Source organism: Electrona antarctica, assembly GCF_951216825.1.
Source record: "Electrona antarctica genome assembly, chromosome: 9".
Taxonomy (NCBI): domain Eukaryota; kingdom Metazoa; phylum Chordata; class Actinopteri; order Myctophiformes; family Myctophidae; genus Electrona; species Electrona antarctica.
The window spans coordinates 11,216,635-11,241,705 of NC_136790.1; the positions used below are offsets into that span (position 1 = coordinate 11,216,635).

Below are 25,071 nucleotides of genomic sequence, written 5' to 3' on the forward strand. Positions count from 1 at the left end.
AGTTCCTTTTCCTGTCAGCAAGACCATTTGCGCAATACTGAGAGAGACATTGTGGTGAGACTGTAATATAAAATCATTACACATACTGTAATGCCCAAATGTAATTGTGGGGCAAAAGGAAAATCAGAACAGGGAGACCATTAAGCTTTATATTTTTTAAGCTCAATATACTGTAGTGCTAATGTAGGTTCGTCAAGAATGTTGGGTTCAGTCCTTTTTGACCACGCTGCTTGGATTGTTGTCTGTAGTCTGACTGCTCTGACTTCCTTGCTGGTCTTCTCCACATATAAAATACCGTTTCCATATCTTCTGGTAGGCCAACTTGACCTTTTTTATTTTGAATGGATACACCAGTGGGTTGACAGCTGAGTTAGCATGGGAGAGCAGGATGCCGGTGTAGAAGGCTGTGTTGGGTATGTTTGTTGTCTTCGAAAAGTAGCTCAGACAGTTCATGATGTGTAGAGGGAGCCAACCAAGGGCGAAAAGGGCCAATACTAGAGACAGAGATCCTGCTAGGCGTCTCTCTTTCTGTAGGTAGGCATGAGTCTGGGAACCCCTTCCTGGTCCTGATCGGAGATGCCTCCGGATGGTACAGAAGATGTAGCAGTACAGTAGGGTCATAACTAGTAAGGGTGTCAGCGTACAGAGGAAGAAGTTAAAGTAAACCAGATATGAGTATGGAATAACGGCTACGAACTCGCAGACAATAGTAGATGAGTTTACTGATAAAGACTTGGAGAGAGTTTCGTGATTGTACCATCCAAACATCGGGGTGAAACTCAGCAGTATGGCCACAAGCCAGCACACAGCTACCACCAGCCAACACCGTCTGTTTGTTATGGTTCTTTTGTACCTGTACAGAAGAGAATTGTTGGTATGTAATACAGTATGCGGTCCATAATATAACATGGCATGGTCATGAAAACAATTACAGTAAAAGCAGTTATTACCTCTTTTGTGTGTGTGTGTGTGTGTGTGTGTGTGTGTGTGTGTGTGTGTGTGTGTGTGTGTGTGTGTGTGTGTGTGTGTGTGTGTGTGTGTGTGTGTGTGTGTGTGTGTGTGTGTGTGTGTGTGTGTGTGTGTGTGCGCGCACAACAGGGTCCTGCACATCCACTGTTTTCATGGGTGAAACTGTGCATGCTGCAGATCAGAGATATAGCTCACCTGAGAGGCATGAAAACACGGAGGAAGCGATCCACAGCAATTGCCAGTAGAGACAAAACTGATGCCACTGTCAGGAGAATCACCACACAGTTGATGAAAAGACACGAGAGGAACGAGGTCTTTGGCCGCCCATTCACCACCAAAGCGATCGGTATGGTCACACAGCCCACCATAAAGTCAGCCACAGCCAGAGAGGCTATAAAGAAGTAGGTGGGCTGCCGTAGGTCTTCACTGGAACCAATTGCCCAGATCACCAACATGTTACCCAGACAGCAGCCTATGGCTATCAACACTTCCAGTGCTGTGTAGAGCACTGTTCCCACATCCACTGTGTCACCTATCACAGTGTTAGCACTAACAACAGTGGTGTTGATCACTGCCATGATGGGCATCCTGTGAAGTGAATAAGTTGAGTAGTGCAGTGCCTTTTATATTGGCTTGTCTATGAGGAAGTTACTGTAAGTAAAGTCTCAGTTTCATTCATTCTGAGGTCACATTGCTTGTGATTTGTGTGCAGGAGTTGATATGGAAATGTGTATTCTTTGTTATGTGTTTGGAGTGGACTGCATGTCATTTTTGTTTTGTTTATAAGTATTTGCATTTGTCATAATCATCATACAATGTTTCCGTTAGTTTCACGCTGCACATGACAAGACATGAGAAACTCAGATGTTGCTTTAAAAGATGCACATTTAGTAAATACAATAAGCGAGAACATTTCAAGATTATTTCTATTCTTATGCTAATCATCTGATCTCTTTCTGAATAATGTCCAAATGTCAATGACAAAATCTGTTTGGTATTTATAAGAAAACATGTCTCATAATAGCATTTCCAGCAAATTAAAAAGTATATTGTGATTAAACTGCTACAACATTGAGAGGCCAAGTTATAAACCACACAGACGGCCAAAAGTCTGTGCACGATAAACCGCAAAACAGATACTCTCACATCACACACTCATCTCTAAGCTCGGATTTCCTGTCAACAGACGCAACAGGACGCAACATAGCCAAAATAGTTTTCAAGCATCTTGAGGGCAGTAAAAAACATGCCAGGTTACTTTTTATTGATTTCTCCTCTGCGTTCAACACGATCCAGCCCCATGTTCTGGTTGAGAAATGAATGAACACCTTCAGTGTGGACCCATGTCTGGTAGGCTGGATCCTCGACTTTCTAACCAACAGATCTCAATGTGTAAGGGTGAATGACACAGTGTCTAGCCTTCTGCCCACCTCCACTGGTTCGCCACAGGGCTGTGTTCTTTCTGCGTTTTTGTTATTTTATACACTGATGACTGTCGCAGTAATCACGACAACCGCTTCATCATAAAGTACGCGGACGACTCAGTCATTGTCAGCCTTCTCGACAATGACGAGTTATAAATACCTGGGCACGATTATTGACAGCAAACTGAAATTTGATGTAAACACCAACATGCTGTGTAAGAAGGGCCAGCAACGCCTTTTTTGCCTAAGGAAACTAGCCAGGTTTAATGTCGACAGAGACCTGATGAAACTGTTTTACGTACATTCTATTATCTCCTTTTCTATCATCTGTTGGTTTGGCAACCTCGCCATTAAAGATAAAAATTCTCTTAGAAGTATTGTGAAAACTGCCTCCAAAATTACTGGCATTCAGTTGGAGAGCCTCGATCCTTTTTACAATAGACAGCTGCTCATGAAGGCCAGGGCCATTCGGCAGGATAATGCCCACCCACTCGAGTCAGAGTACAGGCTGTTGCCATCGGGCCGTCGTCTGGGTGCCCCCGTTGTCAAAAACAACAGATATAAGCACTCCTTTGTCCCTGCCTCGATTCATGCAGTCAATGCTGCCAGTAATCATGTAATGTGATGATGACGATGCTGAAACATGCACTTTATGCAGCACTTTATATCTTAGCACTTTTTTTGCCTTTCTTATTTTTTATCTTTATTCTATACCTGCACTAGATGCGACCAGACCTATGTTCATGCTATGGTGTCTCATGTCTGTTGTTGTCCTGTATTGTTTTGTATTGTTTGTATGTCTGAACCACTACTGTTGCTGTAAACACAATTGCCCTTCTGGGACATTAATAAAGACCTTGAACCTTGAACCTTGAAGATGGGAAATTGGTTATTCAGTATGTATTTATTTTCCTTTGCTTTGATTGAGTTATTTATTATGCATCATGCAAGTGTGGTTTTGATTATTAATTCAATTTGCATGAATTATTATTATTATTTGTTATTTTTTAGTGATTTGGTGTTGCACCATATTTTGTTTAACCCCATTTCCTATCCGCTGATTTGGCACCACAGAAGTAAGTACCGTAGGTAAGTAAGTAAAGACCTTCAGGCTCCATCGATAGCCTCATCAGCGAGGGAGGGATTTTCACCAACATGATCAGGGTAATAGCTTATTATTTCCAAAAGAAACATGCAGACTTGTGTTGTGTTGTGTTGTGTTGTGTTGTGTTGTGTTGTGTTGTGTTGTGTTGTGGTTGCTGAGGTTCGTTGTTGTGACAGGGTGGCTGTAGTGTATTGGTTCAAAACTGGCAAAGCATGTCTCTATGTAGGCTCTTTCTTTCTCTCTCTCTCTCTCTCTCTCTCTCTCTCAACTGTGAATTTCAACTGCTTTGCAATATAATAACTAGTCTTTGATCTTTGATTGGCCTACTTCCTGTTGCCCGTCCTCCCCCTGATTGAGTTGCAACAGTTGTGTAACTAGTGGCCTCTCATTTATTTCAACAGACAGATGTGTTGATGTATGCAATGGATCGAGTCCCCTCAGTGTGGGGGATAGTCACGACTCCCCAGCACTGCACAGCACATGTTCTTCTGTTTACAAACTTAGAACACGTCAACTTGACTTTCCAACTGACCCAGTAAGGCCTCATGGAAATGCAGGTTGTTAGACCGTTAGTTGAGGAGTGAAGTTTAGTTAAATAGAATTTCCTTTCTTTTTATTATTACTTGTGCAAGCAGAGCACGGAAGTACTGTAATCGGCTGTGTATGTCGGTCGTATGTCGGTGTTGTCCGTCGGCCAATCAGGGATTGGCTGATGACGCAACTACGTTTGTTGATCGGCTGGGTATGTATGTATGTATGTATGTATGTATGTATGTATTTGGTTAAAATGGGTAAGGTTTTAAAAAAGGCAAAAGCATGCTCTGTTGCACTGGCCTAAAAGTGGGTCCTCTAAAACTGCTTCAACTTCTGAGAATGTGTGTTTGGTTCATTAGCCACCAGATGGCATACCTTATAAGTATGTATGTATGTCTGTATGTCTGTATGTATGTATGTATGTATGTATGTATGTATGTATGTGTAGGTATGTTGTAACGGTTTCCTCAGTTTAGTTGATTGGGGTGCCACGTGTGCGTGTTACATGTGTACCTACCAGAGAGGAATGTATAGCCTCTCCTTTTTTTGTAGCCAGGTGGTGTCAAGGAAAATGAACAAAGGACTCAATAAAAGATAAAGAACCCTTAAATGTCTTGGAACAGTCTTTGTATTAAGTTAGAACCAGGGGTGGGTTTGGTTACAAGTTACAACTAGAAAGGTCGCAATTTAAAAAAATTGCAAAGTGTGGTTGCCGCAGTCGCTTACATAGGCCCCTCCCACTAACGTTGCTAGCCAATTACAATTTCAAGTCACACCTGTGATCATGTGTAAGTAATTCGGAGGGTATTTAAGAGATCTATTGTAGTCGATAGGTCTCGATAGGGCTCGCGCGAGTACATGAACCACTGTTCATGTTTTCTGCCCCCTCAATGTCGCAACTCTGTCTATACTCTATTGCTCTGTTGTAATCCAAACGTACACGCGTGTGGGTATAGGGATAGGGTGGCCTGGCTGGGTGTATGACTTGACTACCGCGGCCTGAATGATTCAGCCCTGCAGCCCTGGTGTGAGATATGATCTGGACAACAGATAACATTGACCACTTCTGTGTCTTAGTCATACTTCTCTCTCCTTTCTTTCGTAATCTTTTTTGTCATCAGACGGACAGCTTGGTCATATACTTCTCTCTTTGTTGACGTTTTGTTAACTCATCCTCCTGCCGTTAACCCAGTGGTGGAAAGTAACTAAGTACATTTACTCAAATAATGTACTTAAGTACAATTTTGAGGTATTTGTACTTTACTTGACTGTATTCCAATTTCCAATACATTTACATCTACTCCACTACATCTCAGAGCCAACATTTGTACTTTTACTCCACTACAATTATTTGAAAACTTTAGTTACTAGTTACTTTGGAGATTTACATTTTGATTAGAAAAACATACATTACTGTAACCACTTCAACCCTATATACATTTCGACCATTTGAAAATAGCTGATCTACAAGCTCACAATGTGTCGCGATGCGATGCATTGTGTGCGACCTCTCTTTTCTGTTCAAATATGAATATAAACTGGAAAGGTTGCAATTTTGAAAAAGTGCAAAGTGTGGTTGCCGCAGTCGCTTACATAGGCCCCTCCCACTAATGTTGCTAGCCAATTACAATGTCGCGTCAACCTTGTGATCATGCGTAAGTAATTCGGAGGGGATTTATCCCCCCAAAATCATGTTTTTGCAACAATCGGTTACACTTTTCGCATTTGCGGCGCCCCCTATGGATGAAAATGGAATTCCTTTTGGAACTTGGTTGATTGAACCACCCGGGACATGTGATTCAAATTTGGGATGGTTTGGACATTCCGTTCGTGATTTGTGGCATGTTTTGTAAAATAGGCCCCTCCTACTAACTTCGGACGACGATTACGGCCGAAGTATACGCACTACCACAATTCTACAGTTGGTCTTTTAATCGGATAGGTCCGGAGATCATGTGTGCCGATTCTTGTGAGATTTGGACAAAATCTGTAGGAGGAGGAGCCAAAAGTGTGTTTTGGAGAAAATTCAAATTTGCAGGATTTTTTTCCCTGACGAAAATGGGCGTGGCCTATATGTGGAAATGCATCATGACCCAAGGAAGGTAATAGACATTAGTTAGTATAGCAGTACTTGGGCGCTCTGCTTGCGCACAAGTAGGCCATGTATGGCCTACTTGTGCAAGGCGCAAGTTGGCACCTTGCATTTCTTTTATTTATTGGTTTTAACAAAATTAAGGACAATAAACACAGACATTACACAACAAGAACATAATAACAAACAAGAAAAGAAAAGAAAAACAGCTCAGGCACAACACTATTGTAAATAAAAAGATGGAATATACAAGGACATGGCAAGACAATGAACCATAATGGCAATAAGTGGCTATTGATAGACTCCCATTCAGGAAATGCATACATACTATATTAAAAAGACAGACAATACATCATAGGCACCAAATCATTACAGTGAGAGTGAGAGTAGACCCATGGATACTCCACTTCGAGACCCCTGCCCAGGCGACCACCCCCCCCCCCCCCCCCCCACCCACCCAAAGGGCGAACAAGCCCCCACCCCAAAGCAGAGCACCCACTAGGGAAGAATGCTGGCATATAAGAAATCTAAGGTTGGCACGGAAAACCTCCAAGTACTGTGGCAGACAATGTAGGTCCAATATTATCCCAAATGTTGTAGAAAGTGTCCAATTTAGAATGCAACATACATGTAATGTATTCACAAGGAATACAGTCCATTATAATGTTATGCCATGATTTCTTTGATGGAGCAACATCGGCACCTTGCATTTCTATTTTTTTCCCCCAGCTACTGTATATGACTTGTTTTCCCACAATGGACTGTGTATGTCGACTACCATATGATGATGATGAAAGCATGCACAGCATGCTTTACGACACAAAGTATAATAAAAGTGAGTTAGTGCCTTGTCACCGACCCACTAATGCAGGTTGGATTTAATCTCAGCTTCTGTAGCCTAGAGCTGTGATTGTGGTGCTAAAGCTACATTAAAAAAAAACCTACGGGGCTAATTAGAAGATGCATAGATTAATAAAGTCATGGTTTATGGCAGCCATCATATTTTTAAAGGCAGAGACTAGACCTTGTCAGCGGGATTGTTTGGAAACAGTTTGTGTCCAAGTTATACAGCAGGCACTTACTGCTGGAGTAGATGCATAAATTACTCTGGGATGTCTAACTGCTGTTCTTTATCTGGCAGCCTTCACATCCTACAGAACGTAAGATCAGGTCAGAACTCTATAGGGTTACCAGTTTAGCCTTTGTGTGACTCGGGAAGACTCCAGTATTCTGCGGTGACACCAAGGTCATGCTGAGTGTCCAGTGTCTGGGGAACCCCCCCAAATCATGCTGGGAGTGACTGGAGACCCCCCTGGCGGTCCCGACCCACAGGTTGAGAACCAGATGATCACTGTACTGGTAGGAGAGTCGACGTTACTATATTCCTTTCTGGCCGGTAATGCCGGTAAATGAAATCGGAGGCCGCCAATTGGGCTGCCCACCATTGTTCAGTGGCATCTAACTTGAGGGTCTGAAAGAAACGTTGTTATTGTTGATATTATTAATGCACTTATAGCCTAGCAAATTCTCTGAATTTCTCAAGGAATTTCATAGAGCTGTGATTCTCCATGTTGGTTTCAGAGCCATGCATTGAACAGTTCTGGTATAGGCCACTGACTTTAACCTGCCCTGCTGTTCTTATGAAAGGATAGACCCTAACACTTAGCAGCACCTGGACCGCCAACTCCCCAGATACCAGGCTATTAGCATGCATTCGAAGCCAACCACCCACATGATTGATGATGAGACTTGTGTGTGACAGGCCACCTACATCAACAGAAGCCCCACACTGTTGAAGCACAGCCTGAGTTTGCCCAGAAGGTGTCTCACCCTCCTCCGGCTTCCTGTGGCAGTGCCAAGGAAATAATCCCACACTCCTGCTGCAAGGATAGCTGTTATCGCCTACTAACATAGGAAGTGGAGGATCCATGTAGCTCTTTCAAGATGGTTAAGATGGTATCTGGCTGCTCCTGCTCTACCATTGAATCAAATCTAATCTGTTTTTGCTTCCCCCTCCAAATGGTCATGAAGTAACATCAAGAGGGCATTCTCTTTCGCACAGTCATATTGTTATCCCTCAGGCATGACTATACATTCTCTATCCAATTACAAATTAATAGCTCAAATTTGGATTTAGAACCTGAGAAGTGGGGGCACTTCCTCTGCCTTTGATTGTAGACAAAACATTCAGCTTGTTGCGCAAGCAAGTTTGGTGAAGCCAAATTACAAGTTGCAACTGGGGATAACCCACCAGCATAGTGGTAGCAGGGGTATTAGTAAGTGTATTTAACCTGGCACATCTTCCATGAACAAGTTGCTCATTACCATTCATAGCCACAGTATACCTCCACGAATACCGGAGAACTCGCCGGTTTACCAACTCATTATGTTAACATGCTGTCTTCATCAATATAATATGTCAACCCCACAGCTGTTATAGGCCTAGTTAATTTCCAAAGTGATCAAATTATTTTGTGCAATTAAATGATCAGCTAGATAATGATAAAAAGGTGAGTATGTGAATACCAATGATAGTAGACCTACCATTTCAGGATATTGTTTACTAATGAATTACATTGTTTTGGTACTTTGGTGTTTAAACTTTAGCCTTCCTACTTCATCTATAGTGTAAACTCAAAACAACTATCCCCTCTCTCTCTCTCTCTCTCTCTCTCTCTCTCTCTCTCAATTCAATGCAATTTCAATAAAGGTGTAGTAAAGCAGAAATGCATTAAACCACGGCAAGTCGGAAAACCGGTGAGTTCTCCGGTTACCCCCGGACGTGAGACAAAGAAGCAGAATACAATAGAAAGAGAAAAAACTGCTCCAGCCACTGTTTCTATTTCAACCAAATAAAATGAACTAAAATAGCACACACATGAATGAACACATGCATGCTGGGAGAGGTTTCCCCAAAATGTAAAGATTTTACATTAATGATCAGCAAAAATCGACCTTTTTGAGCTTGATCTACTTTCAAATAAAGAACAATGTACCTGCATTTAACTTATTTTAATTACCAATGTTTCGCCATGCTGTCTTCATTAACTCCTGTGATCTACTTTGCCATTTCAAATCAACAGCAAAGTTATGCACAATCAAGAAATTAATGGATGTTTGAATTGTTTAAATTGGCCCTTGGAGGCCTGTCCTGTACTACCACCTCTACTCTGCACAGAAAAATCCTCATTCCTCAGTGATAATTTTACTCAGAGAGCATACAAATGGAACATTTGGTTCCATTACAAATGGAACATTTGGTTCCATTTGTACGTTTAATTTGCTGCGTAAGATATCTAGAAGCTGAGATATCTTAGGAAATCCTCATTTTGAGGTGCAATTTACAAACGTCCAAGAAGGCCGCCATATTGGCATGGGACAATATAAATCGCCACAAAATCTCACAAACAAAATTAGATGTTTCCTACGGCTACTGAGGGTAGGTATTGATGGTGCATGATTAAAATAAAAGATAAGTCAATAAGGAATCAAGGATAGGTGAGCTTTCCTGCTGAATTCACACCACCATGCGGCAAGTGAATTTCTGCAGTGTGGGATTCATTCCGCTAAATGGGCGTGTGAAATAAGCGAGTTGGGTGCCAGCATGCAGGCTCCACTGCTCTGGGTGGCTCGAAGCCAACAGCTGTGCCTGTCAAAAGAGGAGAGTTCCCATGCAGTCACAGGCACATGACTTGATGATCATCTCTGGCAGCTTGTATGTACATTATATATACATTTTAGGCAAGAAATGGAGTTGCTATGTCTATTTATTTCATATCAACTGCTAGTTTAAAACCTTGTTATCAATATTCTTCCATATACTGTAGTAGTCTGTTTCTGTCATCTCAAGTGGTGCTGTGGAGACGTGTGTACTACGCCTAGTCCAAATCTACTTCAGAGTTCAGACCCTAGTGCACTTCTGGTTGGCTGCCGCTCTGTCACACCGCACAGCGGCAGCAGCTAAATCGAACTTTTATCAACTTTGTCATCCGCATTTAATTTGCCTGCTCCACCTCCTGCCACAGTGGGGAAAGTTGTGGTCGCGCCAGACTGGAAGGGACTGCAGTCATACTCATATACATGACGAGGAAAAAAGGAAAAAAGAAAAGAAAAAGAGATTGTGCAGGTGCTTGTCATAATCCCTATATACTGTATACCAAACCTTGATTTGTAGAGTGTCATTGACAGGTATTTCTTGTGAAAGCACCACTTTTAAGCTGCAGGAAGCCAAATGCTGATTTGGTGTCTGTAGTCTTCTTGGGTCAGTTTCCAAATGCAATAAGTCTTAAGTGACTTGCTGGCCTGCCCGGCCAATAAACCTTCACACACTTGTGGTGCATTCCCATTTTCAATTGACAGCTTATTAGCTTGAATTCAATAGACCTATATCTCATTCCCAATGCAATGCTTTTTGTATTACAAATCATGCAATACTTATTCTGCACGAGTCTGCAAGACGCACGAGTCTGCAAGACTAAAGCACACACACACACACACACACACACACACACACACACACACACACACACACACACACTTTTGCTTACTGAGTACTTTGAGTATTGCAGAAACGACCATCCCCGCCCCTTGATTTAATGACAGAGATAAATAGACAGAGAAGAGAGAGAGAGAGAGAGAGAGAGAGAGAGAGAGAGAGAGAGAGAGAAGGGAGAGGAGGAGGAGAGATCCGAGAGGTATCAACTCAGTCCAGCACCAGAACATGCATTCTTCTCTCCAGCAGCTCCCCTCTTCATCAGCAGCATGCACTAAGCCACTATTTCAATGCATCACGGAAGGAAACAGTTCTCTGCACAATTCAGGCAAGAACATTGATCATGTAGAGAAGGTAGAAAAATAAGCTTTTAAGAGAATATTCACTGACTGAGTCAAATCCGAAGGGACATCAGTGGAAATTGAAGATGACTTTGTCTCCTGGTGTTGTGCCATGGCAGCACGTGGACATGCTGTACATCTCCATAGAGACCGCCATCGCCCTGGCCTCTGTGTTGGGGAACGTGCTGGTGGTGCTGGTGGTGGCCGTGAACCGGGCTCTTCGGGACACCACTTTCTGCTTCATCGTGTCTTTGGCGGTGGCTGACATCGCCGTGGGAGTTCTGGTGATCCCTCTGGCTATCGTCATTAGCCTGGGACTGAACACTCAGTTCTACACGTGTCTCTTCGTCTCCTGCCTGCTCCTCATCATCACCCAGAGCTCTATCCTGTCCCTGCTGGCCATTGCCATCGACCGATACCTGCGGGTGAAGATTCCAACAAGGTGAGTTGGTCTGGCCTTTATTTCCTCGTTTCTCTCCACAGGTGGGATTTGGGTTAGAATCGGAAATCGCAAAATCCCTGTTCTGGAAACAAATCATGACCAATACACTGCAAAAATATTTCTGACTAACAGCTTTCCACTGCAGTGTTTTAAAACGCCTTCTTTCATCACAATGTAAGGGCTCAGAGTAGATCAAAACCAACTGTTCCTCTGAAATGTACTGTATATCTGACATGGCGCTATATATCTCTGCCAGGTTTAATGTAAATCGATGGATTGGACATCGAAAGCTTTTAAGCAAATTAAAATGTCTCAGTCTGGTAAAGTGACTGACTTGGATAGTTTGTTAGGGGATTGTGGCAGTCCTCCAAAATAACACTTTCTATATATTTAGTAGTAGTGTTGTGATGTGAAACAGTATGGCACATAAGGTATACGTTTCCAACCTAATGTAGGCCTCTGTCTGTGATTAACCGTGTTCAATTGGAATGGATGAACAACACTTTTTCCCTTTCTCTCCCAATGTAGTCATTATGCCAATTCCTGAATTCCCACACATTTTGGTGTTGTCTCCTAACTACCACTACTGACTCACCGGAGAGAACAGGAGCTCCTGGCATGACATCGTATGTGTGGAGAAACAAACTATTCCTCACCATTCAATACCCCTACTGACATTTTTGAGGGGCGCTAGCCCCTCCTATGTCCAGCTTTTAGTGGACATAGGACTAACACAAACTTTGTCCTAACACAAACATTAAATGCCATTGATAATGAATGGCCATTTTTACGTCATTGTCCCAACAAACATTAAATGCCATTGATAATGAATGGCCATTTTTACGTCATTGTCCCAACACAAACATTAAATGCCATTGATAATGAATGGCCATTTTTACGTCATTGTCCCAACACAAACATTAAATGCCATTGATAATGAATGGCCAGTTGAGTGTTTGTGTAAACACAAACATTAAAAGCTGGACAATTGTGACATAGGATGTGACTGGCCGGAATCGAATGAGATGTAAGATAATGTATGATGATAAGAGGGCCCCTCACTTCACACGGGTGTGATTTTTTTATATTACTCCTACAGATTTTGTCCAAACATTACGCAAATCGGTCCACGTTATCTGTATAGATCAAGACAGATCTGTCAGAGGCCAACAAATTCCATGCACCCTTTTCACTTTGGCCTGTTATAGCACCACCAAGAGGCCAATTCTTGCTAAACTAATTCTGCTATTACTCCTACAGATTTTGTCCAAACATCACGCAAAACAGTGTACATTATCTCTATAGTCAGACCTGTCCGGCATTTACATGTCATCCTGATTGGCTAAGATTGACTTCTACTACCTGGCCTGGTGGAGACAGCTTTCTGAAAGCTTGCATAACTTAAGAAGAAAGGCTGTTAATAATGCACATTGCCCTGTTGCACTACTGTATACTTTGTACCACGAGTGTAAAGTTGCCCGAACGGCCAAGGCTCCAAGAACAGTCAGAAATTGTAGTTAAGGGCTTTTATTTTCCCCAAACTCCTCCACCAAAAGGCCAGACAATAGTTCAGCACACTGTATTACAAGCAACAAAATAAAGAAAGGACAAAAAGATAAATAAATACTCCTTAACAAAACCCAAACAGGATGAGAGCTCTCTTTAGGCTGTACCTTGATCCCACAAGGCCCTGTAGCTCTCCCTCAGGGATGTTATCTGTGTCAAAGCCCACATCCAACTAACTTGTCTGTCCCTGCAAGCCTCCGTTAAATAGGAGCGGATCCTACCACAGGACACAGAATCAATTAGCAACATTTCTTCTTAATAAATACTTTCAAATAAATACTGCCATAAATAACACCTTGAATAAAAGTAACATTCTCAATAATACGTTACAATTAAACAAGTATAAATCAGCATGTAAACTCAATGACAATAATAAGACAGCATAAGAAACACCCCTCTCCTGCATAGCACTTGGCCCCTTCCTACTCAAGGGAAATGCCACCAGCAGTGCAGGAGAGACAATTATCATTTAAATTCCAACACACAATTTTAAAATAGTCCTTGCATGTTATAGAAAGCCGTTTCATGTGTCTTTGTATATAGGGCATGGGTTGCCCCGTGACAATGAGTATGATGACGATGACATCTCATAGAATTCTAAAAATCAATTATATATCTGACATTGGAATTATTTTGGCAAAATTTGATTAGAATGACTATACCATGTTCTCCAGATATCACTACACTACTGGAGATGATGATGGTTGACTACCGCCTGACCGCCTGACGAAAAAACACATGTTTAACTGTTGCAACAGAGTGTCATGGCTCTCCACTTAACTTTGTACCTGTGTGTAATTAGACTACTTTGCCTTCTGTGTTTTCACTTGCCTTTAGGCTCATATCGTCATGTTTCATTGATCCTCTTTTCTTCTGTCACTATTCACTAGGTATAGCATCATAGTGACCCAAACCAGGGCATGGGTGGCTGTTTGCCTATGCTGGATGCTCTCCTTTCTGGCAGGGCTAGTTCCTCTGCTTGGATGGCACAACCACGATGCCAGGATGGGAAACATCAGCGAGTCCAGCGACATTGTCTGCAAATTCACCTCTGTCATGAGCATGGACTACATGGTCTACTTCAATTTCTTTGGCTGGGTCGTGCTGCCTTTGACAATAATGATCACCCTGTATGTGGAGATCTTCAGGGTCATCCGGAGGCAACTCAACATGCGGGCAGAGGCTACGTGTGACGCAGACCGTTACTATCAGAAGGAGCTAAAGCTGGCCAAGTCACTAGCCTTGGTAGTCTTCCTCTTTGCTCTGTGTTGGCTGCCACTGCACATCATGAACTGCATCATATTCTTCTGCCCAGAATGTCACATGCCGAAGATCGCCATGTACGTGGGCATCTTCATGTCCCATGTGAACTCGGCTCTCAACCCGCTGGTTTACGCCTTTAGGATAAAACGGTTCCGGGTTACGTTAATTCAGATTACACGACGGTGCATGCTATGTAAACCCTATCCCACCAGCCTGACATGTACAGAGAAAACAGCTGTCAATGGGAGTCCATGTAGACAGGACTGCCAGTTGGTCTGATGGTGGACTGATTTTAACAGTCAAAGTACTTATTTCCTGTCCTGTACTTAAATCCTCTTTTTTTTTACATGATCAAATCCTTTTTTTAAGGTGTGTGTGTGCGTGTGCGTGTGCGTGTGTGTGTGTGTGTGTGTGTGTGTGTGTGTGTGTGTGTGTGTGTGTGTGTGTGTGTGTGTGTGTGTGTGTGTGTGTGTGTGTGTGTGTGTGTGTGTGTGCGTGCGTGCGTGTGCGTGCGCGTGCCACTTTAGGTCACTCAGTGGTATTGCAGCTGTTCATACTCCAAACATACTGTTCATAGGTAGGGACATAGGGACCAAAGCGACATAGGGACATACATACTCCAAACATACATACAGTATTGGGACATAGGGACACACGCGACCAGTCATTGGCGCGGCTACAAAAAATACCACTAAGCCAAAATTATTCTATGTTCCAATTCATATTGAATTATTTGTAGCTTGCATAAGAACATAATTGGCATAACAAACATTTCACAAAAAAGCTTGCTTAAGTGCAGAACAATAAACTTGCATTACCTGCCTATACGTAATATAGTGTTATCAGTTTATTATTTATGTTTGCAAATTTAACCTGTATTTTGTATGTCCTTTAGTCGTAATTACGTACTGCTGTTACATTAGTTTAACCACTTAAACCCCATCATCCGTATTGTGGGGAAAGTAAAATAGCCGATCGACAAGCACAACGTGACGATCGGCAACACAACACTATCTGCTCGTAATTCCGACGGCGCATTAGTCCGACAACGTGGCTTCGCCTGCGGTTAGGGTTAGGGACAGTGTTAGTAATGGGGCAAGCCGTCTGAATTATGACACTCAACTCAACGCAACACGTTGCTTTGTGAGCTTGTCAATCTGCTAATTTCCAAGTAAGCTTTCCCCACAATAACAGAAAACAAAAAATACACTAGTATGGAGCCCTGGGGGACTCCGCTCAACCATATGGGGTTTAAGTGGTTATGAGAAATCACACTTTTAAAAGAAAGCTGAGAAAGGGAGGATTTACTGGAGTAGGACCAATTCTGAATACAATTTAAAAACGTAATCAAATCACTACATCCCAATAAAGTAAACTAAACATCTGGAATCTCCAACATCAAAGTGGGTAAGATGTATGTGTTGTGTTTATCAGAGGTTGTGTAGGGCAGGGGTTCTCAACCCGTGGGTCGCGACCCCTCGGGGGGTCGCCAAATTATTTTAGGGGGTCCCCAAATTTTTTTTTTTTTAAAGATTTTTTTTTAATTTATTTTTTCACGATTTTTCAAAAATAGCAGACCTACAAGCTCGTAGCGCGCCACTCGGTGGCGCGCTATGAGCTTGTAGATCTGCTATTTTTCAATAGCTAAATTATAACAATGCTTAAAACACCAAAAGGGGTTCCCTCCCAAAATGGTTTAAGGTTATTGTAGCAGTCAATTTATATTGGGGGTCGGGAGGGGGCGGGGCGGGGGTCCCGAGACATTGCCAAAGCATTTCCGGGGGTCCCCGGCCAAAAACGTTGAGAACCCCTGGTGTAGGGCACCTCTTCATCAAACTGAACTGGTTTAGGCCATATATCGATGGATGTGACAGGGGGTTGAACAGGCTGCTAAGCCTGTATGTGAGTTACACACTGAGCAATTCGTATGTTTAAGTGATTTATATCTACCTAGCTCAGCTTCTGCTAAATCTTAAAGGCTATATATATGTTCATATGTTGCTTCCTCGTCGGTTTTACCTCGGTCTCATGTCAGTCCACCATTTGTGGAATTTTAGCATTTCTGTTTTTCTGGGTGCAATTTAGCATTGTGTAACATATAGCTTTTTAACTCCAGATATATTTGATTTGTGTGTTATGCACTCTTATAGTGTGTTGACGAACTGATCCGAGAGCTTCATTAGGTTGAAACTAAGACACAAGCCTCAGCCTGTAATACACCCTTCCCCCGGACCCCCTGTGTGTGTGTGTGTGTGTGTGTGTGTGTGTGTGTGTGTGTGTGTGTGTGTGTGTGTGTGTGTGTGTGTGTGTGTGTGTGCGTGTGTGTGCCCGTGTGTGCGCATCCTCGTGCACCTGTCTGTCTGTCTCTCTTTTTGCTCTTTCTTTCCCTCCCCCTACACACAGATATAAATTAATGTTTTACTGTCCATCTGTCACCACCTTCCCTCATCCTCACTGAGGGATTTGAAACTACTGAGTGTGCCCTAATCCTCAACCATCTTCTTAGTGAGGTTTGCGTTGTACGGTAATTAATCTACTGCCTACACAAGGTGGTTGTCTCGACCAGTGGACCTGTCTTAACTGGTACAAACATTGTGTAGACGAGGGGACAAAGTATGAGAGTTCCATTTGTGAATGGCTACAATTGTTTAAAGGAATTTTGAAGAAAGAAGAGGACACCAGAGGGACAATATCTTTAAGCCCACTGCATCACAGAACGGACACAGCAGCAACACGTGGTAAAGATTAGGACTAATTATGACATGCACTTCTCTCACTGACTCTTTACGAAAAGCATTTTAATATAAACTATTTATTGCAGGAAACTTACATATGGAAACTTGACTGAACACATTTGTTTTGCAGACACAGTCTGTTCTTTTAATGACCAAAGAAGACAAAAGCAACCAAGACATGGCCAACCAAGACATGGCCAACCAAGACGAAACCACCCCACTTGTGGTGACTCCTGTGGATGATGACATTGACTTGGACGAGGCATTGGAAGAATTTGGCAAGTTCAGAGAAGCACGGCGTACTCTGCCTTGGAACCAGTGGTCCAAGATGGAGAAAGCTAATTTTTACCTGGACAGATGCTTCCTGGGATTCCTGGGAATCTTTTTATTTCTAATGCTTTGTCATTGTATGTACACATTGTGGTGGGTGACAGGTTTGACGGTGATACCAGCCTTAGTTTCAGATGTCACTGCCATGTTGTATGGGCTCTTTGCTCAAGAAGGACAAGAAGATCTAAAGGAATTGTAGGCCAAATGCAAGTCACTCTTATGTGCTCGATCAACAATTTGGTTAATTTCTTTTAGGCATTCATAGTCTTATTTTTTAAATTGCTTTAGATGTGATGATTTTTATTGATGTCCAGTTGTCCACTGGAAATAATATCTATGTATTTGGCACCAATCAAATGCTGCATTGCTGATTGTAAGCTTAACTTACAAAGATTAGTTATTTAATAAACCATGTGATGAACTGGACCATGCTTGCCTATGAGAGGTCATTATGCACAGCATTAGTAGCCTAATACTAATCCGTCTATCTCTGGTTTGCTGCTGATGGGCTATTGGTCTCCTCACTGCTTTGTAAATTTTTAACATATCAGTACAAAATATGTTGTACTGTGAAGTTCAATGTTGCCATGAAAGACCACTCTGTTTCATGAATTAGAACTGTTAATGATTGATAAAAGCTTGATTTGTAAACAAGACAGCCTTTCCACATGGCCAGCTTGAAGATCGTTTATTTAGCATACTTCAAAGTAATGCCATAAGGTGGTTGCACACTGGTGCATTTTTTCGCTGCGTCTTGCAAATGCGAAAGTAGTAGGCAATCACTAGCTGTCAACCTGCCACCAGCACCCCACGAGACCCCACTAGACAGCTGCTCTGGTATAGTTAAGAGCCCCATTGACCCATTTCATAATCTGTCAATGTGGGTCAACCTGTCAAAATCTTTCCCATGTAGTCAAATGTGCACACGCACACTCGATGTCATGGATAACATGATGGATGTCATGCTTGGTAGCAGAGCACAGCACAGAGCACAGCACAACTGCACAAAGCATGTTACGTAGCTATATGTTTGGGAGTATAAATAGAAATGTCAACATTGAAAATGGCTTGTTATTGAAACAAAAGTGGATATGTGTATCAGGGCCTTTACAAAAGTAACATATCGTAATGTAGATATACGGTATAGCACTTTGTATGTAGTCTTTAAATTATGTATTCTAATGACTATGTAGGCTACATGTAATGTATTCATGTACGACGTACATGAATACATTACATGTAGCCTACATAGTCATTAGATTAGGTTAAGACGTGCCATACACGTACACGTACATTAACATTTCTAAACTCATATGTTAATCACAACTAATTATTAATAAATTAAATAGAACGTGTTGCACTGCATGCAGATCAGCTATTTACGGTGTAGAAATTTGGTGTATAGGGAAAATCAGTCAGTATTGAGGGTTTAAGTGGTTAAATGCTGAATACACATTAAGATGAATCCAATAAATACAAATGATAATGTGTAAACAAACAAAACAAAAAACAAATGTACACACTGATGATCATGAGCTGTCAAACAAGTCTAAGCTAAAAAATCTATGAAATCTATGAACAGTTTAATCTGCAGCACAATTTTATGTAATATGTATAGGTACTGTAGGTATGAAGGTACATGCTCTCTCTCTCTCTCTCTCTCTCCTCCTTGGCCTGAAAAACAATGACTGTTTGAACATAACAAGTATTAGTGAATGGTTTGTGTTGTGTTTTACCAGAGCATCTCTCGAGGTATGGTTGTGGTATGGTTGTGGCCAAAAACGAATTCCAAATGTGTTCATTACATCTAAATTGCCAGACAGAGCACCTTTTCATTCATCAAAATCTGTTCCTTGTATTAAGTCATTTTTGACAGTATTTTGCAGTTTGTTTGCTCCATTTTCATAAAAGCTTTATGGCCATTAATAACCACAAGGGGCGCTGTGTCTCACATTTCAAAGATGATCACTGGTAGGCTAATAATAATAATAAAACATTTTAAAGCAGGAATTTATTTTCTTCATTATACAGTAAATTGTTAACAAAATATGTATTGTGATTATAACAATATAGCCACGAATAAAATAAACGTTCTGTCGTCGTGACGTCGGCGGACTGAACGCCGATGTATTTCCGGTGCTACCCATATATGGTGAATGCCTGGTGACGCGGTTAATATATGGTGCTACCCGCCTGAGCTTCCTTCCCGAATTTTCCAGCGTGACCTACGTTTCGTGTCTGTAAAGACTTAAAGTAAGTAGATCATTATTGTGTTTAAAACCAACGAAATGCCGTTTATTTTAGAATTCGAATCCAACTTGAAACCATAGAATTTGTGTCCGTATTTATTAGTGGTCGTATCACGTCCACACAGTGAAAACACGGCATATGAATGCTCGACAAAGGGTGGATACGAGGAGCGCCATTTGCTCCTGTCATGTGTAGCCTGTTTTGTTGTGTACACGCTGAACGCCAGAGTAATGCATACATAATAACACTTATCAATGTCGCAACCCGTCAGTGATGTTACACAATAATGTAAAATCCCAAACTTGAATAGGCCTAGTCAATATTCAATTACAAAAGTCGTTGTTGAAAAGATTTAACTGCAGAAGCACACACATGTAGCCTACTAGCCCTGGTCCAGTGCGTCAGCGAGTCCAGACTCGCTCGCTGACGCACTGGACGGTCCAGTGCGTGTCTGGACCAGGGCTAGGAGGCCCACTAGCCTAAACGTTAGCCCAGGTCCACTTCGTTAGTGAGTTCTTCTCACTAACGCACTGGACCAGGGCTACCTAAACGTTATCCGATCTGCCTGCATCCTTACAGGATAGGTGGGCACTATAGGGACACTATGGACATAGTCTATTTTGTCCAAAATGATGAAAAAGTAAAGTATACATGATTAGAACATGCTTAAACATTCGACAATTAAGGTCTAATATACCTACAATTGCTACAAACCCTGGAGGCCTATATCCTTATCCAGTCATTTTGGGGCATAAACAAGACGTTGAAGGATACATTTACGTCTGATAGTGATAATGATGCACCATGCATGTTCACATCTTGTATACTTTATACATTTAGACCATTTTTTAATGGGCACCTCCATTTTACATTGAGATGCCCAGGCCAGAACTCCCCAGTGCCCACCTATCCTGGCTACAGGATGGGCATCTCAACGTAAATTTGGCTATTTTGTTCACAATGTAAAAAAATAAATAAAAAAATAACGAATCCACCTTGGCTTGATTAGAGGTGGTCTCCCTACTCTTCCGTTGAGGAAATGTAGACCCTGCTGTTGGTTATGACACCGACACACTGGTTGAAAATACTGTAATACTGCCCAAAGTTCATAAGAACATTATCCTCCCATGTTAATTCTGTATGTCAATCTGGGGATCCATCCAGGTTTGAATCCCCAGGTAGGACAAAAACTATGTACAGTAGGCCTATTCCTGTTTTAATGATTTTAAGTAGCCTATGTATGCCTAAACTTGGCATGCCGGACATACAGTATGTGTATAACTGTTGGACTTGGACTGAATGAAATTAGGGGTCCATTTAAGCTTTTTTATTTATTTTTATGTTTTCCTTCCTTTGATTCACACAGAATGCGTTACGTGGCCGCTTACCTCCTGTCTGTCCTGGGTGGCAACACCAACGTCACTGCAAAGGACATAAAGTCCATCCTGGGCAGTGTGGGAATCGAGGCCGATGATGAACGCTTGAACAAGGTATGGGAATGATGGAAATATCCTGATAATGCCTCCACAAGGCTATATTTGTCCACTGTTCATGCTGTTTTTATTTGAGTAAGAGATTTGACTCTCTTCACAGGTCATCAGTGAATTGAATGGAAAAGACATCAATGAAGTAATGAATTCCGGTAAGCATTATTCTTCTTAGACTAAATGTAGTTTCGGAAGGCCCATTTTGGCCACATTTTAATTAAATTGAATGTTTAACACCAGCTATGAAGATGATTAAAAATGTGCACAAAATGTACTGTAATTGGTACAAAATTTGTTGATGTACAATTTGTATTAATGCTAACATTAAATCCACACAATTATACAATACAGCATTTATAAACCCCATCCACAGCATTTATAAACCCCATCTACAGTTAGTTCCATAGTTCCGACATACTAACAGTCATTAGACCGACAACCTACCCCTAACCGCAAGCACGGCGCAACGCATGCCGGACCAACACATGTCTAGAGCGACGGGTGATTTCCGCATGTCGGACCTTTGGTGTGTCGGATATGCGCGCGCAACCCCCACAATCACAAGATGGAGCATTTAGAATCCCGTAACAAGTCAAACGTACATCCTCACACACTTAAAACAAAGAATGAGGGGGGAAAAATGAATGAGAAAGGCCTTAAACCTGCTTAGAATAAGATCAAACAATATTATAAGTATAAAGTAAGGAATCGAGTATTTGAACCTTTTATCTTTTCATCCACAGGCCTCTCCAAGTTAGCCTCCGTACCAGCAGGTGGTGGTGGTGGTGGTGGTGGTGGTGGTGCTGTAGCGGCTCCCGCTGCAGTTGCAGCTTCTGCGGGGGCCGGTGGAGCTGGGGCTGCACCTGCTGCTGGTAAGACTTAGTGGACCTTATGTACTGTAAAGCAATGTATTTGTGCGCAGATAAAGTAAGTAATGTAACTCTGTGAACCTGGACCTCACATTTTGTTTTACAAGGGCTGGTATGGTCGACTTTATTGGTGCGTTCACACGGATAGACGCAAAGACAGAGTATAATTTGGAGCAGCTACATGCATCATTGCATCGTCATGTCGCTGGCTTCCATTGACAATGAATGGTGGACTGCGTTGTTGCATCTGCCTGTGTGAACACAACATAAAGGGATTTATCGTTAGACGCGTGGCCGTGTGCCCACAATTCCTAATTGGGATAATTAAACCCAACCTCTCCATATAAGGAGAGCATTGCACCAGCTCCTTCTTGGGGCTGATAAGCAGGGTTCTGTTGCAGAGAGAGAGAGAGATGGTTTACACCTTCACAGCAGTCAGCATGAGAGGAAAAGGGTTAGGGTTGGTCGGGCGGGTAGAGAAGCAATTACCAATTCATTGCTTTATATGAAAGCTGCACTATACATTTAATTGAATACTTGATTAGACGGAAATGCAAGCAGCAACAGAGTACAGTCAGGCCCTTGGCACCTGCTTTGAATGCTATCAACTCTAAATCACCAGTAGGTTACTCAATCAAGACCACGCCACGTCGGACAATGGCTGACAACAACGTCTCCCCTCCAGTAGAGCCTACTGGCTCGATTTAATTGCATGGTCTTGTTAAGTAACCTACTGGTTGATAACATTCGATTCCGCAACACTCAGTCGAAAAGGATAACACCTCTTTGTGGTCTTGTTTGTATTCGGGTAATGAATTGAATCTTGACAGTCAGGTCAAAATTGGTGTCAGATCCTGTGTCTGTGACATCATCTTTGACACGATTTAAATGTCTCAATAGAAGAGGGGGAGACAAAATACAGTTATATTGTATTAACAAATCATTAAACAATCATACTTACAAATGCTGCTTTAATGAATTGCCATGTTTTTATTTTCTTCATAGTCAGTGTGCCATATAAACATTAAGTAAAATCATGGCACCACATCAAAATATAATATTTCCAACTGATTTTAATTGTCCATATAACAACCGTATTTGCATTTATTCTTTTTGAAATATTTTCAGTGAAAGGAATAGAATGCACCCGCACACTGTATATTTACTCAGTACAAGAGTATTTTTCTTTTAATAACCTGTGAAATATTTTTTAATTTAGAATTATGTGCAGTGAATTTATTTTTTATAAACCTAACCAAAAATCCTTTCTTCCTCTCCAGTGGAAGAGAAAAAGGAAGAGAAGAAAGATGAATCTGAAGAGTCTGATGAAGACATGGGCTTTGGACTCTTTGATTAATCAATCTATCTTTTCAATTTTGAAAATTGAATAAAAATGTAAAAGGTTTACAGAACAGAACACACTCTCCTGTCATTTTATAACCTTTACTGTTGGATTGAATGACTGACAGTGACTGTAGTTGATTTAATTGTTTCTGCATCCTTTAAAAGTGTTCATTGTCACGCTGTGTGTGTGACACACACACAGCGTGACAATGAACACACACTGTGTGTGTGTGTGTGTGTGTGTGTGTGTGTGTGTGTGTGTGTGAAGTAAAATAAGTATGATCTAATCAAACAATTGGTAGAATAGTACAACACAAAAAAGCTCTGAGATGCTACCCTTAACTAATCTGTCAAGTTTAATACCAATCGTATTAAAACTGAGTTATCAATTTTGACAGATGGGTGCCTCTCCGTAGGGTGTGTGCTTGAACTGGAGGAACGGGTATCGGGAACATGCAAACTGAGCTGGATAAATGACAGCAAACTGATTAGTCATATTGAAACAAATGGATGCCTTGTGTACAAATGTCAAGTAATGCCGGGAATGAACAATCCCCAATAAGATGTTGAAACCTGTTTTTGTTGCCAACTAAATATAGCTCAAACATTGCAACCTGTTATTATTGGGCAATCCATATACTGGCCTGTAGTGAGTACTGCTGACCTCAGCCTGCAGATTACACCATACATTAAAACATACATGATGATGATGCAAGAAATGCATGGTTCTAGCGTTATGAAAATAGTTCTGAGGTGTTATTGTATCAACCATCATGTTCTTAGTTTGATTGGGGCAGCAGATGTGTTGCATGACTGCCCTTTAGTTTTCAGTATCTGAACTGTTTAAATGAAAAATACCTCAAGATCTGCCAAATTGTTTTGCACCAAAGCAACCTGCTCAACAAAATTCTCAGTGTTAACAATTTTAGCTAACAGGTTTTTGTTTGAGTTGCCCTATTCAGCAAGAATCTTGTTTTTGTGAAACGTGTTTATTCCATGATGCCAACCACCACAACTTGTCTTGCGCGCGTGATGTTATTTTTCTCACTGTACTGTAGCCACAAACTTAAATTCATGTTCTTCTGAGTCAGTCTTTCTCCAGACAGGTATTGGCTAATTAGGCTTTATGTGACACGGCTACAGATATTACTCACCATCAGCGAGTCATTACTCATCAGATTTATTTTTCCATTCATCCAACTAGCCAACTAATATTAAATGGAAATCTGTCACCCAGCACTGCATAATTGTAAATGAAAATGTTTTCCTGATTTGACAGTAGGCCTACCTGCATTAACTGTTAAGTATCTTACCCTGTTTGCGATGTGACTTTGGGCTACTTGTGACCTCAAAAAACAAATGACCATACGATCATATTCACTAAGTTTCTACAATTAACACAAATGGCAAAAATAACCATTTGTAATGGTTTTAACTGTTCCTAACATAATGCCTCCAGCCCAGCATTTGTTTCATGAGGGGTGAGGGGCTATGGTCTTTGGTGGTCCTCTGCTGGACTCAGCCGAGTACTGCAAGGCCCACTGGTCATTAAGAGATTGTCCTAAAAGTCAACCACTTTCAACCTGGCATCCTTGTTATGGGCATGGCAATATAGGAAAACTTAAATAAATAAATACAATTTTCAAAAATAGCTTAAAGGAGAATTCCATACTAGAAGGCTTTCTTACCTTTATTTGTAGTTGTTACATCCCCACCAAAGAGGTCCAGGTGTTATTTTGTGCAAAAGTGCATTATTGGCTATTTCCCCTAATATAATCCCTCAATTGGGGTTGGGTTTTTGTGCTAATTCGCGTATTTCCATCAAAAT

At 41.6% G+C, this 25,071-nt stretch overlaps 3 protein-coding genes and 2 long non-coding RNA genes across 5 annotated transcripts in view; 3 read left to right on the top strand and 2 right to left on the bottom strand.

Annotated features, from left to right (window-relative positions):
* The window catches only part of LOC306929734, a 231,748-nt gene that overhangs the window by 122,162 nt on the left and 84,515 nt on the right, over positions 1–25,071 (bottom strand). The gene's annotated exons all lie outside the window — the stretch shown is intronic.
* LOC306929213 (adenosine receptor A1-like) lies at positions 208–1,547 on the bottom strand (the record flags this gene model as incomplete). Its single annotated transcript, XM_079509653.1, has 2 exons — positions 208–853; positions 1,165–1,547. The coding sequence occupies 2 exons, from the start codon at positions 1,545–1,547 to the stop codon at positions 208–210; spliced, it is 1,029 nt and encodes a 342-aa protein (XP_079365779.1).
* LOC306929214 (adenosine receptor A1) lies at positions 11,044–14,507 on the top strand (the record flags this gene model as incomplete). Its single annotated transcript, XM_079509654.1, has 2 exons — positions 11,044–11,399; positions 13,856–14,507. The coding sequence occupies 2 exons, from the start codon at positions 11,044–11,046 to the stop codon at positions 14,505–14,507; spliced, it is 1,008 nt and encodes a 335-aa protein (XP_079365780.1).
* On the top strand, positions 16,593–17,719 carry LOC306929790. Its single transcript, XR_013790842.1, has 2 exons — positions 16,593–16,966; positions 17,094–17,719. It is a non-coding gene; the product is annotated as an uncharacterized lncRNA (long non-coding RNA).
* Positions 19,397–23,316, top strand: rplp2 (ribosomal protein, large P2). Its single transcript, XM_079509627.1, has 5 exons — positions 19,397–19,546; positions 20,910–21,033; positions 21,137–21,185; positions 21,774–21,902; positions 23,180–23,316. Exons 2-5 carry the CDS (start codon positions 20,911–20,913, stop codon positions 23,254–23,256), a joined length of 378 nt encoding a protein of 125 aa, XP_079365753.1. The 5' UTR covers positions 19,397–19,546; position 20,910; the 3' UTR covers positions 23,257–23,316.